General features: G+C 53.9%; 1 protein-coding gene across 1 annotated transcript in view; it reads right to left on the bottom strand.

Moving 5' to 3' along the window:
* Positions 1-14,605: 14,605 nt before the first annotated feature.
* Positions 14,606-16,416, bottom strand: part of NTNG2 (netrin G2) — an 81,554-nt gene continuing 79,743 nt past the window's right edge. The window contains exon 8 of the mRNA XM_025359797.1: positions 14,606-15,546. Within this exon, the coding sequence (XP_025215582.1) occupies positions 15,311-15,546 (236 nt within the window). The 3' untranslated portion in view covers positions 14,606-15,310. The remainder of the gene's footprint in view (positions 15,547-16,416) is intronic.

Consider the following 16,416-nt stretch of genomic DNA (forward strand, 5'->3'; position numbering starts at 1 on the left):
GAATTTATTTTGGGGCATGGTATGCGGAAGGGATAGAATTTTTCTCCTCACTTCTCATAAATGCAACCACATCAGTCTAGCTCTATTTATTAATAGTCATTCAACTTTTTTTTTTTTTTTTTGATACGGAGTCTCGCTCTACCCAGGCTGGAGTGCAGTGGCACAATCTCTGCTCACTGCAACCTCCGCCTCCAGGGTTCCAGTGATTCTCCTGCCTCAGCCTCCTGAGTAGCTGGGATTATAGGCGCCTGCCAGCAGGCCCAGCTAATTTTTGTTTATGTTTTCTTTTGAGATGGAGTCTCACTCTGTCGCCCAGGTTGGACTGCAGTGGCATGATCTCTGCTCACTGCAGCCTCCGCCTCCTTGGTTCCAGAGATTCTCCTGCCTCGACCTCCTGGGCAGCTGGGATTACAGGCACGCGCCACCACACGCAGCTAATTTTTGTACTTTTGGTAGAGATAGGTTTTCGCCATGTTGGCCAGGCTGATCTCGAACTCCTGACCTCAGATGGTCCACCCACCTCGGCCTCCCAAAGGACTGGGATTTTAGGTGTAAGCCACTGCGCCCGGCCTGTACCTTATCCAAATTTTTATTTTGAAAATTTTAAGTTTAAAGAAAAGTTGAAATAGTACAAGGAATATCTAAATAGCCATTGCCCGGATTCACCAGTCTCACCACATTGCACTCCCTTTTTTCTTTCTGTTTTGGAGACGGCGTCTCCTGATGTTACCCAGGCTGTCATGAGATACTCTGTCTGTGTTCAGTTTTTCACTGCGCAATCTGAAACTATGCTGTGGTGTCAGGCTATTCCACTCCTAAACACTTCACCACATATCTCTATGGAATAAGGACATTTTTCTACATGACCACAACACTATTATCACATCTAAACTTGATATAATAACACTAGCTAATATATCATCCACATTCACAATTTTGCAATGGTCCTAAGATGTCCTTTATTGCTGTATTTTTTTTTTTTTTTTTTTGAGACAGAGTGTCACTCTGTCGCCCAGGCTGGAGTGCGGTGGCACAATCTTAGCTCACTGCAACCTCCACCTCCCAGGTTCAAGCGATTCTTCTGCCTTAGCCTCCTGAGTATCTGGGATTACAGGGACATGCCACCATACCCAGCTAATTTTTGTATTTTTGGTAGAGACTGGGTTTCACCATATTGGCTAGGCCGGTCTCGAACTCCTGAACTCGTGATCCATCCACCTCGGCCTCCCAAAGTGCTGGGATTACAGGCGTGAGCCACTGTGCCCGGCCTATTGCTGTATTTTTTTTTAAAAAAAAGGATTTAATTTGGATCCAACATAGAATCATGCACTGTACATGGTTGTCCTGTTATCTCTAGTTTTCCTCGTTCAGAACGACTCCACTCCCTTTTTATTTTATTTTTTGTTGGTCGTTCACAATACTGGTATTTTTTTTTTTTCTTGTTTTGATTGTTATTTTTTCCAACATAAGCCTTCCTGCACACGCATGGGCATTGTTGAGGAGTACAGGCCGGTTATCTCAGAGAACGCCTCACTATCTGAATTTGTGCGATTGTGTCCTCGTGCGTAGAGTCAGGTTACATATCTGGGGGAAGAATACTGTGTCAGTGGTAGTGCGTCCTTCCTGTGCTGTTGTATCAGGAGGCACAAAATATGTTTGTCCCGTTGTTGGTGGCGTTGAGTTGGTCACTTGCTCCAGGGCGTGTCCATCAGCTTCCAGTCTGTGTAATTAATCAGCCGTCTGTGGGGTAAAACTCTGTGGCCATGGGAGTGCCCTGTGGCCCACAGGTCCTTGGCCAGTGCCTTGAGCAGCTGTCTATGAGCCTGCCTGAATCCGCAGTCACACTGGAGGTTAGAAACTTCAAATTTTCTTTTTTCTTTTTTTTTTTTTTTTGAGGCAGAGTTTCACTCTTGTTGCTGAGGCTGGAGTGCAATGGTGCAATCTCAGCTCATTGCAACATTTGCCTCCCAGATTCAATTCATTCTCCTGCCTCAGCCTCCCAAGTAGCTGGGATTACAGGCCTGAGCCACCATACCAGGCTAATTTTTTTGTATTTAGTAGAGACAGGGTTTCACCATGTTGGTCAGGCTGGTCTCGAACTCCTGACCTCTAGAGATCCAACCACCTCGACCTCCCAAAGTCCTGGGATTACAGGTGTGAACCACTGTGCCCGGCCAAAAACTTACAATTTTCTAATGTGTTGTTTTCTGAATGTGTCACCTAAAATTCATTGGCTGACATTCTTTTATAAAGAAGGGATCCCCACTGTCCTCCTCCTGCAACCCCAGATCATTTTGAGTATCGCTACAGTCCCCTGATTTCCTTTAAAAAATCAGTGTGGCGTCTAACTCAGTGCTGTCATTATTACTTTTTATGCTCCGATGATTCCGAATTGGTCAGCAGGAGCCCGGTCAGCCAGCCCCCAGGCTTCGGATGCATCCTCTTCGTTCTTGGGCACCTCCTTGCCCGTGGGATGAGATGTCCAGGCTCTCCTTCTATGTTCTTTGCACAGTCATGAACCAACCTTTACTCTGCTTCCTCTTAAGGGAGAAGGGGCCTTAGAAACCAAGAGCTAGGGCTGTGTGCAGTGGCTCACACCTGTAATCCCAGCGGCTGTGTGCAGTGGCTCACACCTGTAATCCCAGCACATTGGGAGGTCAAGGCAGGAGTATGGCTTGAAACCAGGAATTTGAGACCAGCCTGGGCAACAGGGCAAGACCCTATCTCTAGAAAAAAAAAAAAAAAAAAATTAGCCAAGGATGGTGGTGTGTGCCTGTAGTCTCAGCTACTCAGGATGCTGAGGCAGGAGGATCGCTTGAGACTGGGAGTTTGAGGCTGCAGTGAGCCAAGATTACACAGCACTGCACTCCAGCCTGAGCAAGACCCTGTCTCAAAAAAAAAAAAAAAAAAAAAAAAGAAAAGAAAAGAAAAGAAAAAGGAAAAGAATCCAGTGCTGGGCCCCAGAACACCGCCCTCCCCTGCCACCAATTCTGACTCCTCTGTCAGAAGCTCTCCTGGAACTGAGTTCATTGGAGCGACAGGCAGACCAGGGACACCCGCACGTGCAGCTCCTCAGTGTCCACGGTGGAGAGAGACGAGGGCCAGGAGTGACTGGAGGGCCTGGGCTCTGGCACGCTCTGACTGGAGGCCCCAGGAGTCGACTTTCCTTCTTCCCTCCAGGTTTTTGCCTCGTCCTGCCAGTCCTCCTGCCTTCCCGCTGGGCCTTTCTTAATACAACTCCTGATGTTACTGACAACGCTCCCATTTGTAGAATAGTTTCCACAATTTCAGAGCTTTCCCATCTTTTTTTTTTTTTTGAGAGAGTCTCACTCTGTCACCGAGGCTGGAGTGCAGTGGCGTAATCTCAGCTCACTACAACCTCCACCTCCCAAGTTCCATCGATTCTCGTCCCTCAGCCTCCTGAGTAGCTGGGATTACAGGCAGGCGCTACCACACTGGGCTAAATTTTTGTATTTTTCTAGAGATGGGGTTTCACCGTGTTGGCCAGGCTGGTCTCGAGCTCCTGACCTCAAGTGATCTGCTCGCCTCAGCCTCCCAGAGTGCTGAGATTACGTGCGTGAACCACCACGCCCAACCTTAGAGCTTCCCCATCTCTATATCCAGGGTCTATTCCTGCTCTCCCCTGCCCTGTTATCCTGTCACACTGTTTGTGGATATGGTAGCTTCCCCTACTGGGCTGTGAGCCGCAAAGGGCAGCCCCTGCCTCTGTGGCTCATGGCCTTGGCCCTGGACATGGTGGAGGATGAAGAGGGGCCGAAGTGACTGGAACGGGGAAGGGCGCACCCTGTGCCCAGCTGGTGTTGGGGGCCAGCCTAGTGCCTGGGGAAGGGCTGCCCACTGCCCTGACTATTGCCCAGGACCCAGGCACACAGAGCCACTGCCCAGGACCTCATATGGGCTAGTGATAAGGCTTACTTGGTCTGCACAAGTTGTTTTTGCTTTTTAATTGAGGTGAAATATACATAGCACAATGAACCATTTCAAATCGTACAACTCAGTGGCATTTAGTACTTTCACGAGGTTGTGCAACCATCATCTCCCTCTAGTTTCAGAACATTTTCATCACCCCCCAAAAAATCCTGTGTCTATTAAGCAGGCACTCCCCATTCTCCCCTCCCCTACCCCCTGGCGAACACCAGTCTATTTACTGTCCCTATGGATTTGCCTATTCTGAGCATTTGATAGAAAAGGATGATGCATTATGTGACCTTTTGTGTCTGGCTTGTTTCATGTGGCATTATATATATATATATATGTGTGTGTGTGTGTGTGTGTGTGTGTATATATATATAGAGAGAGAGATGTATTTTTTTTTTCAAGACAGAGTCTTGCTCTGTCACCCAGGCTGGAGTGCAATGGTGTGATCTTGGCTCACCGCAACCTCTGCCTCCTGGGTTCAAGCAATTCTCCTGCCTCAGCCTCCCAAGTAGCTAGGATTACAGACACCTGCCACCACCCCTGGCTAACTTTTTGTATTTTTAGTAGAGATGGGGTTTCACCATGTTGGCCAGGCTTGTCTTTGTGGGTGTCAAGCCACCCAGGTGCTGAGGCAAGAGCCTGAGGGCACGGGCTGTTCCAGTGTAATAAAATGTATAAAATAACAAGAGTTATACTAGATATAGATCATAGATATGATTATATATAAGTATCAATAATCATTAGTTTATAGTAATTACTCTTTATTCCAATATTATAATAAATCCTCACTCTACAATCATAACCTAGGAAAAACCAGGCCATACAGAGATAGGAGCTGAAGGGACACGGTGAGAACTGACCAGAAGACAAGAGTGTGAGCCCTCTGTTATGCCCGGGCAGGGCCACCAGAGGGCTCCTTGGTCTAGCAGTAACACCGTTGTCTGGGAAGATGCCCGTTGACAAGTGGACCATGGTCTAGCGGTAGCGTCAGTGCCAAGGAAAAGCACCTGCTACTTAGCAGACCAGGAAAGGGAGTCTCCCTTTCCCTGGGGGAGTTTAGAGAACACTGTGCTCCTCCACCTCTTGTGGAAGGCCTGACATCAGTCAGGCCCGACCGCAGTTATCCAGAGGCCTAACCGTCTCCCTGTGATGCTGTGCTTCAGTGGTCACGCTCCTATTTCACGTTCATGTTCTACTCTGTATTCCTGGCTCTGCCCTCTAGATAGCAGTAGTAAAATTAGTGAAAGTATTAAAGTCTTTGATCTTTCCGAAAAGAGCATAGAAGAAACAATGACATAAGCTGTCCTTTCTCCGCCTCTGCTACCTAAGAGGGAAGGGCCCCCTGTCCGGTGGACACGTGACTCACGTGACCTTATCAATCATTGGAGATGACTCACACTCTTTACCTTGCCCCTTTTGCTCTGTATCCAATAAATATCAGCGCAGCCAGGCATGTGGGGCCACTACTGGTCTCCGCATCTTGGTGGTAGTGGTGCCCTGGGCCCAGCTGTCTTTTCTTCTATCTCTTTGTCTTGTGCCTTTATTTCTATGATCTCCCATCTCCGCACATGGGGAGAAAACCCCACAGACCCTGTACGGCTGGTCCCTACAGGTCTTGAACTCGTGACCTCAGGTAATCCTCCCGCCTTGGCCTCCCAAAGTGCTAGGATTACAGGCGTGAGCCACCGCGGCCGGCTGGCATAATGTTTTTAAGTTCACCCACATCGTAGGTATATCAGTGCTTCATGCCTTTTTCTGACTGAATCACAGTGCACTGTGTGGCTGGACAGCATTCTGTTTATCCATTCATTAGTTGATGGACAATTTGTTTCCCAAATGTGGCTTTTGTGCTGTTTTCCCAGTAGCCTCTGGTTGTTGAGAATCGTGCCACTATGAGCATTTGTGTACAAGCTTTTGTTTGAATACCTTCTTTCCGTTCTTTGGAGACCTGTACTAGGAGCCGAACTGCTGGATCATATGTGAATTCTGTCTGGCTTTTTGAAGAACTGGTCTGCACGATTTTAAAGACAGACAAGGTAGTTGCCAATGTTTGAAAATCCAAACGTTGACATTAAACTTGAGATTTCTGGTTTTTCTTGAAACATCTAGAGCAGAGGTTCCCAACCCCCAGGCCACAGACCAGTACCGGTCCATGGCCTGCTAGGATTGGGGCCACACAGCAGGAGGCAAGTGGCAAGCAAGTATCACTGCCTAGCTCTACCTCCTGCCAGATTCTCATAGGGCATGAACCCTGTTGTGAACCGTGCATTCAAGGGATCTAGGTTGCATGCTGCTGATGAAAATCTAATGCCTGACGATCTGAGGTGGAACAGTTTCACCTGAAAACCATCTGCCACCACTGATTATTTATGGGAAAATTGTCTTCCACGAAACTGGTCCCTGGGGAAATGCTGATCTAAAGAACCAGCAACATGAGGGCTTATGACCCCCTGACACATCCAGTCTGAACTGAGGCTGCGTCTCACTCAAGACTTCCCTTGGCTGCCCCAGTGGCTGACACAGGGCTGTCCAGTTTGGCACACGCAGCAGTACCCATTCGCTGCCGACCGGCAGACAGTTGACTGGCTGGGGGTGGGCTCAAATGTCTCCACTCGTAGGTTTCATGCTACCCCAGAGCTCCGCCCCTATGTGCACCATGCAACTGTGGGTACTTGTGGCTGGTCTTCCAAGTGGGGTCTCAGAGGCTGCCCAATAGCTTCTGTGGCCCCAGGGGGACCCAGGAGGTGAGGCTGGGCATCTCCAGCCCTGCTCAGGGCCTCCCCAACCCCGCCATGGGCCAAAGGGGCATGCCCCCCAGAGCCTGCACCCTCCTTCTAGACCACCCAGGATCAAGGCCTGGGCAAGGTGACTGGTTGGGGAAGCCAGGCCCAGCCACCCACCACATGCTGGCTGCAGCTGGAAGAGTCCAAGGGTGCAGATTTGAGCCTGGTCTTTCAGGTCATTGTGAAGAGATTGCTTGTCTAGGACTGGCTGCATTTTATTCAACAGCTTGATGGGCGGCTTTAAATATTTAGACACATGGCACAGGGGCCTCTATCTGCACTCTCGTCCCAGCCCTGGAAATTCAGGGGGTGCGGTGTCGACACCCAGAGGTCAGGATCCTGGTCTCTGGGCTTAGCGCTGCCTGGCTGTGCCAAACTCGGGCCACAGGTCTCAAAGCCACCCCACCAAAGGCATCGTCCAGGCCCGCACTCCCCAGCACTGCAAGCCTGGCCTGGGATGTGGGGGCCTCCAGGAGCCCCATCCCTGACTTACAGGCCCACCTTCTCCACGGGTCCCTCACAGGCTCAGCTTCTTGGGAACTGGCCCTGCCTGGCCCTCATGTTCCTGCTGGGCCAAGCCAAGGGACCCATGCGTCCTTTCTTGGGCGTGCAGAAGTCTCTGAAGGCAGGTGGCACCGTCAGTTGTGCCTGCTAGAAAGGGTGCTGGAACCTCCATTTCCTGGTCCCCACCTGTTCCATTCACACCCCACCTCCCCAGTCCTGTGAGCCTCCCTCTGCCCTCATCACCTACCGCTCCACTAACCCCATTCCCAATCCAAAACCTCCTATGGGCAGGAGGGGAAAGGAAAACGAGGTGTCGGGGTGTTTGAGGAACAGGCACCGAGGTTTCTGGGGCCTGCTGGGTGGGGCTGGGCTTGGCCAGGTGAGGGTGGTGGGGCAGGCAGGGGCTTTGGGAATCTTCTTGGTTCTTCTCGTTGGCACAAAAGCTTGGGCCCCTCTGCAGATTATGAAGAATCTCAATCGTGCCTGGTGTGTAAGGCAGGTGGCAGAAGCGGGGCTCACTGGGAGCTCCGGGAGGGCAGAGCCTGTGTCTGTCTGGTTCACTGGGCCAGGCTGGGCACGTCGAGGTGCTCAGGAATATGACGAGTGAGAAAGGAGGTGTGAGTGAGCCTGCACCCTCGTGGCAGGTTTTGGAGAGGGCGGCACAGAGGAAACAAAGCAATCACAGCAGCTGACACTTAGGGGTGGCTGACTTTGTGCCAGGCCCTGTTCTAAACACTGGGCGGCTCAACTCATTCATTCCTCACAACGGTCCCGCCATGTAGGCACTATTTTTTTTTTTTTTTTTTTTGAGACGGAGTCTCGCTCTGTCACCCAGGCTGGAGTGCTGTGGCCGGATCTCAGCTCACTGCAAGCTGCGCCTCCCGGGTTTACGCCATTCTCCTGCCTCAGCCTCCTGTAGGCACTATTTTTAACATCCCCATTTCACAGATGAGATGGCCAAGGCACAGAGAGACCGAGGAACTTGCCCAAGGTCGTATAGTTGGTAGGTGGTGGGGGACGGCTTTGAGCCCAGGTCAGATTCCAGAGCTCACTGTCCTTCTGCCTGGGGAGCTGCCCTCCCCTTCACGGGCAGAAATGTGAGCACTGGGTCAGCTGGAAAGGCACGAGCTCCCAGGACTCTGGGCCTCACTCCAGCTACTCCTGGCTGGGTCCCAAGGGCCACCTGTTCCATCAGCCAGGGAGAGAGCCTCTGGCTGGAAGCCATCTGGAGCAATTCAGCTGCAGGTGCCTCCACCTGGCCGCCCCTGCGGAACAGCAAGGTCTCCTGTGCCACCAGGAGCACAGGCGCTGGGCCAGACCCTGAGGTGTCAGAAGGGCGCATGGCAACCCCCTGCCCTGGGAGCCGGAGTCCCACTGCCAGTGGACCCAGGCTGGGAGGGGAAGAGGGTGAGAGGCTGGGCAAAAAACGAAAAGTGGGGCTTTGCATTTCTTTTTATTTTTTTATTTTTTGAGACGGAGTCTCCCTCTGTCACCCAGAGGAGTGCAGTGGCATGATCTCGGCTCACTGCGACCTCCGCCTCCCGAGTTCAAGCGATTCTCCTGCCTTATTCTCCCGAGTAGCTGGCATTACAGGTGCCTGCCACCAAGCCCCAGCTAATTTTTGTATTTTTAGTAGAGACAGGGTTTTGCCATGTTGGCCAGGCTAGTCTGGAACTCCTAACCTCAAGTGATCCACCTGCCTTGGACTCCCAAAGTGCTGGGATTACAGGCATGAGCCACCACACCCGGCCTTGCATTTCTTATTTTTTATTATTTATTTATTTATTTTGAGATGGAGTCTCACTCTTGTCACCTAGGCTGGAGTGCAATGGTGTGACCTCAGCTTACTGCAACCTTTGCCTCCCGGGTTCAAGTGATTCTTCTGCCTCAGCCTCCTGAGTAGCTGGGATTACAGGTGCCTGCAGCCACACCCAGCTATTTTTTATATTTTTAGTAGAGACAGGGTTTCACCATGTTGGCCAGGCTGGTCTCAAACTCCTGACCTCAGGTGATCCATCCACCGCGGCCTCCCAAAGTGGTGGGATTGTAGGTGTGAGCCACCACGCCCGGCCTCTCTATTATTTTAAAAGGCCTCCTTGGATAGTCTAGATACAGTGCTAAGTTTTATATAGCAGGCTAAAGAAGGATGTGTACACGATGAGGCCATTGTTGTTAAAAATAAATAAGATAAATAAATAAACGGAAAAAATAAAATTAAAAAAAGGTGCAGGGCTATGCAGCCTGCCCAAGAGAGTGCATTTAAATCCTGGCCTCAGGCTCGTCCTGGCTGTGTGACCCCGGGCAACTTACACACCTGCTCTGCGGTGGACATTCTTTCTGTATTTTCTTCCTCTGGTTGAGGAAAGAGAGCCCATCCGCCTTGCTGGAGTGGGAAATGCTGGACTGGAGGGTGCAGGTGCGTGGTGGGAGCTGTGGTGGGGAGGCCAGCAAGGGGGTATCCCTGGGGGTGAGGGCTGTGCCTAGGGCAGCATCTGGGGCTCTGGCTCTCCAGCCACCCTGTGCAGGATACTGGGTGCCCTTCCTGGCTCCACTCACCCTCCTCTTTTTTGTTTTTTTTGTTTGTTGGTTTGTTTTTGAGACAGAGTTTTGCTCTTGTTGCCCAGGCTGGAGTGCAGTGGCACAATCTCAGCTCACTACAACTTCCGCCTCCCAGGTTCAAGTGATTCTCCTGCTTCAGTTTCCTGAGTAACTGGGATTACAGGCATGTGCCACCACACCCGGCCAGTTTTGTACTTGTAGTAGAGACAGGGTTTCTCTATGTTGGTCAGGCTGGTCTCAAACTCCCGATCTCAGGTGATCCGCCCACCTCAGCCTCCCAAAGTGCTGGGATTATAGGCATTAGCCACCGTGCCCAGCTGTTTGCTTTTTTTGAGACGGAGTCTTGCTCTGTCGCCCGGGCTGGAGTACAGCGGCGTGATCTCACCTCACTGCAACCTCCATCTCCTGGGTTCAAGAGATTCTCCTGCCTGAGACTCCTGAGTAGCTGGTACTATAGACGTCTGCTACCACACCCAGCTGGTTTTTATTTTTACTATTTTTTTTTTTGAGACGGAATCTTGCTCTGTCGCCCAGGTTGGAGTGCAGTGGTACAATATTGGCTCACTATAACCTCCGTTTCCTAGGTTCAAGGGATTCTCCTGCCTCAGCCTCCCAAGTATCTGGGATTATAGGTGCCCACCACCACGCCTGGCTAATTTTTGTATTTTTTAGTAGAGACAAGGTTTCGCCATGTTGGCCAGGCTGGTCTTGAACTCCTGACCTCAGGAGTGATCTGCCTGCCTTGGCCTCCCAAAGTGCTGGGATTACAGGTATGAGCCACCGTGCAGCCCACTTTCCCTACTCTTACCTTGCTCTCCTGAAGTGTCTGAGGGGTCTGTGATCCTTCAAATAATCTCCTTTGCCTCTTAAATCACCTGGTGTTTTGTTTTGGTGCTTGTGGCTAAGGTCGCTGGCCAGGATGCTTTCAGAGCCCTGGTGTGTGGAGCTGTAAGATGGCCATATTATATTAATTGATCCCACTCTCAGCATCTCTGCAGAGACCCTTGAAATAAGGCATGTCCAGCCTCAGTGCTAGGGCTTAGCAAATGCAGGGGTGAGGGGCGATGTCTGAGTGTGGGTTTCATTTTACAGAAAAACACTGGAAATACCTGTCAGAAAATATTAACAGTTATGCTGGGCGTGGTGGCTTACACCTGTAATCCTAGCACTTTGGAAGCCTGAGGAGTGAGGATGGCTTGAGCCCAGGGATTCGAGACCAGCCTGGAAAACCTAGTGAAACTCCGTCTCTACCAAAAATACAAAAAATTAGCTGGGTGTGGTGGTGCGCAGCTGTAGTTCCAGCTGCTCCGGAGGCTAAGGTGGGATGATGGTTTGAGCCCAGGAGGTGCAGGTTGCAGTGAACTGAGATCGTGCCACTGCACTCTAGCCAGGACGACAAAGCGAGACTCTGTCTAAAAAAAAAAAAAAAAAAAAAAAAAGAAAGAAAATATTAATAGTTATTAGCTCTGGATAAAGAATTGTGGGTGAGTTTAATTTACAAATTTTTATGATTTTACTTTTCTGTATTTTCGAACTTTCCTACAAGTTGTGACATGTGATTTAAACCGAAAAATAAATAAGTAATGTTTTTCTTCCTGGTGCCTTTCCCTTAACTCTTCTGGCTGGGATGCGCCAGGATGGACCAGGCTTCTGGGGAGACAAGGAGGACAAGGAGGCGGGCCCAGGTCTGCCGGGAGATGCTGCTGGATGCTCCCCAGGCTCCCATACATGCCTCGTAACAGTAAAGCATGGGCTGGGCAGGAAACGCTGATGCAGCAATTCTGCTTATTTAGGGGAGTAGGTGGGGGCAGAGGACAGGCCACACTGCTGCAGAGGGCGGGGGGGAGGGGAGGCGTTTCCCCTGACAGCAGAGCCGTTCAGATGAAGCTGGGCTCCCCAGGGTTCCTTGCTCAGCCTGACCTGGCTCTGGGTGCCAAAGGAAGGAGGCAGCTGGAGGCATGGAGGTGGGGGGCAGCTGCGGCCACCCAGCGGGGGCGTGGATGCCTGATGCCTGCCCAGGGCTGCCTGGCTTGGGGGTGAAACACTGGACTCTGGCGTCAGGCAGCCCTGGGTTCAACTCTCGCCTCTGCTTCTTAGAAACTGTGACCCCAGGCAAGTGACTTTGCCTCTCCCAGCCTCCACTTACCCCTCTGTAAAATGGGCATGACAATCCCTTCCTCCGGAGGCAGTGAGTCTCAATCTAGGACGATTTTGCCCCCAATTTGGCAATTACTGGAGGCACTTTGAGTTGCAACAACTGGGGACAGGGAATTTGGCAATTACTGGAGGCACTTTGACTTGCAACAACTGGGGACAGGGCACATCGAAGTGCCACATGGAAGCCAGTGATGCGGCTGCACATCCCACGTGCACAGGGCAGCCCCCCACCCCCTGCCATGGAGAATGACCCAGCCCCCAAGGTCAATGGTGCCAAGGTTGAAAACCTTGCCCTCGGGTGCAGGTGAGGGTTAATGCAGTAATGCAAGCACAGCGCCTGGGGGTGCGGTGATGATGATCCAAGCCGCACAATGGGAGCCTTTTCCTCCTTACCTCCCAGAACCAGATGTCAAAATATGAGCTCTGGGGACAAGGGTGTGCCATTTTAAGAGAGAATGGTCTAGGACTTTTGGCTCCGCCGACCTTGTTTTCTCCTTCTCCTGCTGCCTGGAAGATGTCAGAGTTTTTCCAAATGGCCACTGGCAACATTCCGTCCACCCTCCGGGGAGGTCAGGGCCTGAGTGTGTCCCTGGGGACTGGGACTGCCACTCTGATTTACAATGAGCTCCACATCCCCGGTCCTGGATGCACAGGCCGGTGCCAGAAGAGCTGACACAGAGCGGGCCCAGCTGACAGAGGTCAAGGAGGACAGAGTGGGTGCCCACAGAGGCCCCTGCCTCCCAGACCCCTCATGGGTATTCGGGGACACACTCAGGGTGACATAAAAAGGTATGCCCTCTGCACCACCGTGTGGGCCTCTTCACAGCCCCCAGCTGCCCACCTTCTGCACCAGGGGCTTCTACTACAGCCCTCATGCCAGCCTGGCACTGGTGCCTGACAGAGGGTGACCCACTTGCCTCCAGACAAGAACAGTGCTGGGATGTCATTGACGCTCCAGGGTCCCCAGCCTACTGGATCGGACCAGGGCTGGCCACTGGGATTGGGCCCTGCTGTCCCTGTCTCAAGTTCTGCCTCTAGTTCGGCTTCTAGGTGATACTTTATCATCTTGATGACTAGGAGGAAGCACCTGCTGTTTACTGACTGTGGCCAGTGCTGCTTTTCTCTGGGGTGAGTTCTGCTCGGCTGCCCTGTGCTCACTGGAAGGCAGGGGCAGTCCTGTTCTGGACAGAGGTGGACTCCTCAGCCTGAGTCATGGACAGTCTTCTTCCTGGTGACTTGAGGGTCACCACAGGGGACTGCGGCCAAGGAAGGGTGGGTTTCAGTCTCTCTGGCCTTAGAGGACTCAGGGGGCCCATATGCCAATCAGGGAGGGTCACAAGAACTTGGAAAGTGTGCATGGAACAGAAAACCCAAATTCTAGTGTTTTAATCACATCAACGTTTATTTTTTTTTCTCACACAGTAAGACACGCAGGTGGTGCGGTGGCTCACACCTGTAATCCCAGCACTTTGGAAGGCCAAGGCCGGAGGATCACTTGAGCCTAGGAGTTCGAGACCAGCCTGGGCAACATAGTGAGACCCCCCCCCCCAACTCTATAAAAAATAAGTAGATAAATAAAAGCAGTGCAGAGGTTGCAGCCAGGGCAGGTGTCCCAGGCGCTGCAACTTCCACCCCCAGCTCCACCCTTCACTGTCCTGAGGGTGACACTTTTACGCTCAGTATCTCAAGAAGGCTCCTTCCCCATCCTGCTGACTGAAGAACAGAGGGAGGGATGAGAGAGAAAAAACAGAGCCACAAACTTGGACAACTGAGGCTTTGTGGGGTGTGGAGGAAGGCATGACTTTTAAGGAACTTTCTGGAAGCCCCACCCATCACTCCTGCTTACATCTCACTGCTCAGAGCTGTGTCCCCTGGCCACTCCTATCCACAAGAAGCCCCAGAGAGGTGTTTTATTTTATCTGGGTGCTTTGGGTCCCAGGCAGTGGGGTTCTGTGCATAAGGAAGAAGGTGAGCGTAGAGATGGGTCAGCTGTGGGAGGATCCGGGGCTGGCAGAAGGCACTTCCGGGTCAGCGGGGTGCTGGGGGTGGGAGCTAACAGAGGCGGCCAGGAGGGGCTGGCATGTGGGCTGGGGACGCTGTGAGTCCTATGCAGTGTCCTGTCATAACTCCCCCTCTTTTTCTGTGTTGTACTCTCCTGCTGTCCCCAAGGCCAAGTTTGTTCCACTCGGTCTTAGCTTAGCTTTGGGGACTCAAGGGAAGGTCCCAGGTCTAAACCTCGCAGCCGGGAAAGAACAGGTGTGGTGGCAGAAGTCAGTGCTGGGAGCACCTGCAGGTGGAGCAGTGGGAGCACTTAGCAACCGGGACCGGATCCCCGGCACTGCTCTGAAATAAACTTAGGTGGACAGGAGGCTGGACCGAGGGGGAAGTGTGGCCCCAGGCCTGGAGACACCAAGCAGAGCTGGGAGAGCTGCTGGATCCTCTGAAGCAGAGGTCCCAGGGGATGAACCCTGAATCAAGGAGCTTCCTCTCACCACTCCCAAGCTGCCCGTCCCCTCCAGCACTCCTCCTTAGTCTTGAGAAGGTAAGGAGGACAGGGAAATGGTGGCCCCAATAGGGAAACCGTTTCTTTAAGGCTTTGTTGTGGGTTCCTCACTAAGCCGCAAACCTGCCCAGCGTCCCCAACACAGAAAGAAAACAGGCCGTGGAGGCAGCAGTGAGCAAACTCTTTACTCCTCGGATTCTCGCCCCTCGGCCCCCGCGGTGACCGGCACTCCCGCCCAGTCCCCCCTACAGGGGACAGTAAATACGAACAAAAATAGTTCTCTACAGAACGAAATGTCCAGGCCCCCCACCCTTTCCTTCTCTCCTCCTCCCCCAGACGGTGAGTTTCTTGGTCACCGGGCCTCCGGTGAGGCCTGGGGTCTGATGGGTTGCAGGAAAAATAAACAATAGAAAACAGGACCGAATCAGCGTCTGGAATTGTAGGCAACTGGAGGTCGGGGTCCGCCGCCGCCCGTGAGCCCGGCACAGGCCAGGGGTCGTCGGCCACAGTCCCGTGTGTGCACGTGTGGTGGGAGGCAGGACGGGGTGTGGGGCGAGCAGCGTTTCTCCCGACCCTCTGGCTCACCGCCAGCGAAAAAAAAAAGAGAAAGACAAAAAAGGAACTGGGCAGCGGATAATACAAAAGAAAAACGAAACCAAATCGCAGGTGCGGGGACCGGAGTTCCTAGGCGCCCCTGCTGCGGGGGGAGGGCAGTGCGGGCGGGAGCGTGGGCCGGGCGGGGGGCCCTGCTGAGTAGCACCTGGGAGCAGCTCGGGCCGCACCCTTCTCGCCGCCCGGCCTCGGACGCCGGCTCCGCCCCGGGACCCCCGGCCCCCGGGTGCAGGGAGCGTCCCCCGGGCGGGGCTCAGCGGCTCAGGCGGGCGGCCAGCCCCAGCAGCAGCAGGCAGCCGAGCAGGGTGGCGGGGCGCGGGGCGGCCCCGGGCGCGCGGTCGCAGTCCAGGCCGCCGTCATCGTCGGCGGGGTCGCAGCGGGGCTGCTCGCAGCGCACGCCGGTGTAGCCGCGCGGGCAGGCGCAGCGCTGGTTCTGCAGGCAGGTGCCTCCGTTCTGGCACAGCAGCTGGTCGTCATCGCACACGTTGGCTGCGGGCGGAAGGGGCGGTCAGCACGGGGCATGGCCCGGTCCCTCCCGCCCCACCTCCGAGCTCCTGCGAAGCGGGGTGCGCGAGCTCCTGGGGGCGCCATCTGGGCCGGGGGTGTAGAAGGCTCCGGGCGCGCTGGGTGTGAAACGTCCCGCTGGGAGGGTAACGGCGCCCGGGCGAGATCTGGCCCCCGGCTGCCTCCCACCGCGGCCCTTCTCTCCCCGCCCCACTGGCCTCGGTGCGGTTCTTCAGACGCGCCTGCAGTCTCCAGAGCTGTGCACGTGCTGTTCCATGCGCCTGGAGCGCCCTGCCACCCTCTGCCCGCGGCTAACGCCGACTCGGACAACCTCCCTCCCTCTGTCCCCGCAAAACCCTTTTCAACCAACTCCAGCTGCGTCTTTCTCGTAGTTCCCACCACGCACCACCATGCCCAAGATCGCATCAGGCCCCGCCCCGAGCTCTTGGACCCGCCCCTCGGCCCGGACCCCGACCCCAGCAGCATCCTGTCCACGCCCACCTGCCCGCTCAGTATCGCTAGGCCCCGCCCACCGCCCCCGGCTCTGCCCCATCTCACCAGGCCCCCGCCAACTTCCACGACCCTGCCCCGTCTCGTGAGGCCCCGCCCACCTCCCCAGCCCCGTCTCGTGAGGCCCCGCCCACCTCCCCAGCCCCGTCTCGTGAGGCCCCGCCCACCTCCCCAGCCCCGTCTCGTGAGGCCCCGCCCACCTCCCCAGCCCCGTCTCGTGAGGCCCCGCCCACCTCCCCAGCCCCGTCTCGTGAGGCCCCGCCCACCTCCCCAGCCCCGTCTCGTGAGGCCCCGCCCACCTCCCCAGCCCCGTCTCGTGAGGCCCCGCCCACCTCCCCAGCCCCG

Source organism: Theropithecus gelada, chromosome 15 (genome assembly GCF_003255815.1).
Source record: "Theropithecus gelada isolate Dixy chromosome 15, Tgel_1.0, whole genome shotgun sequence".
Classification (NCBI taxonomy): Eukaryota; Metazoa; Chordata; class Mammalia; order Primates; family Cercopithecidae; genus Theropithecus; species Theropithecus gelada.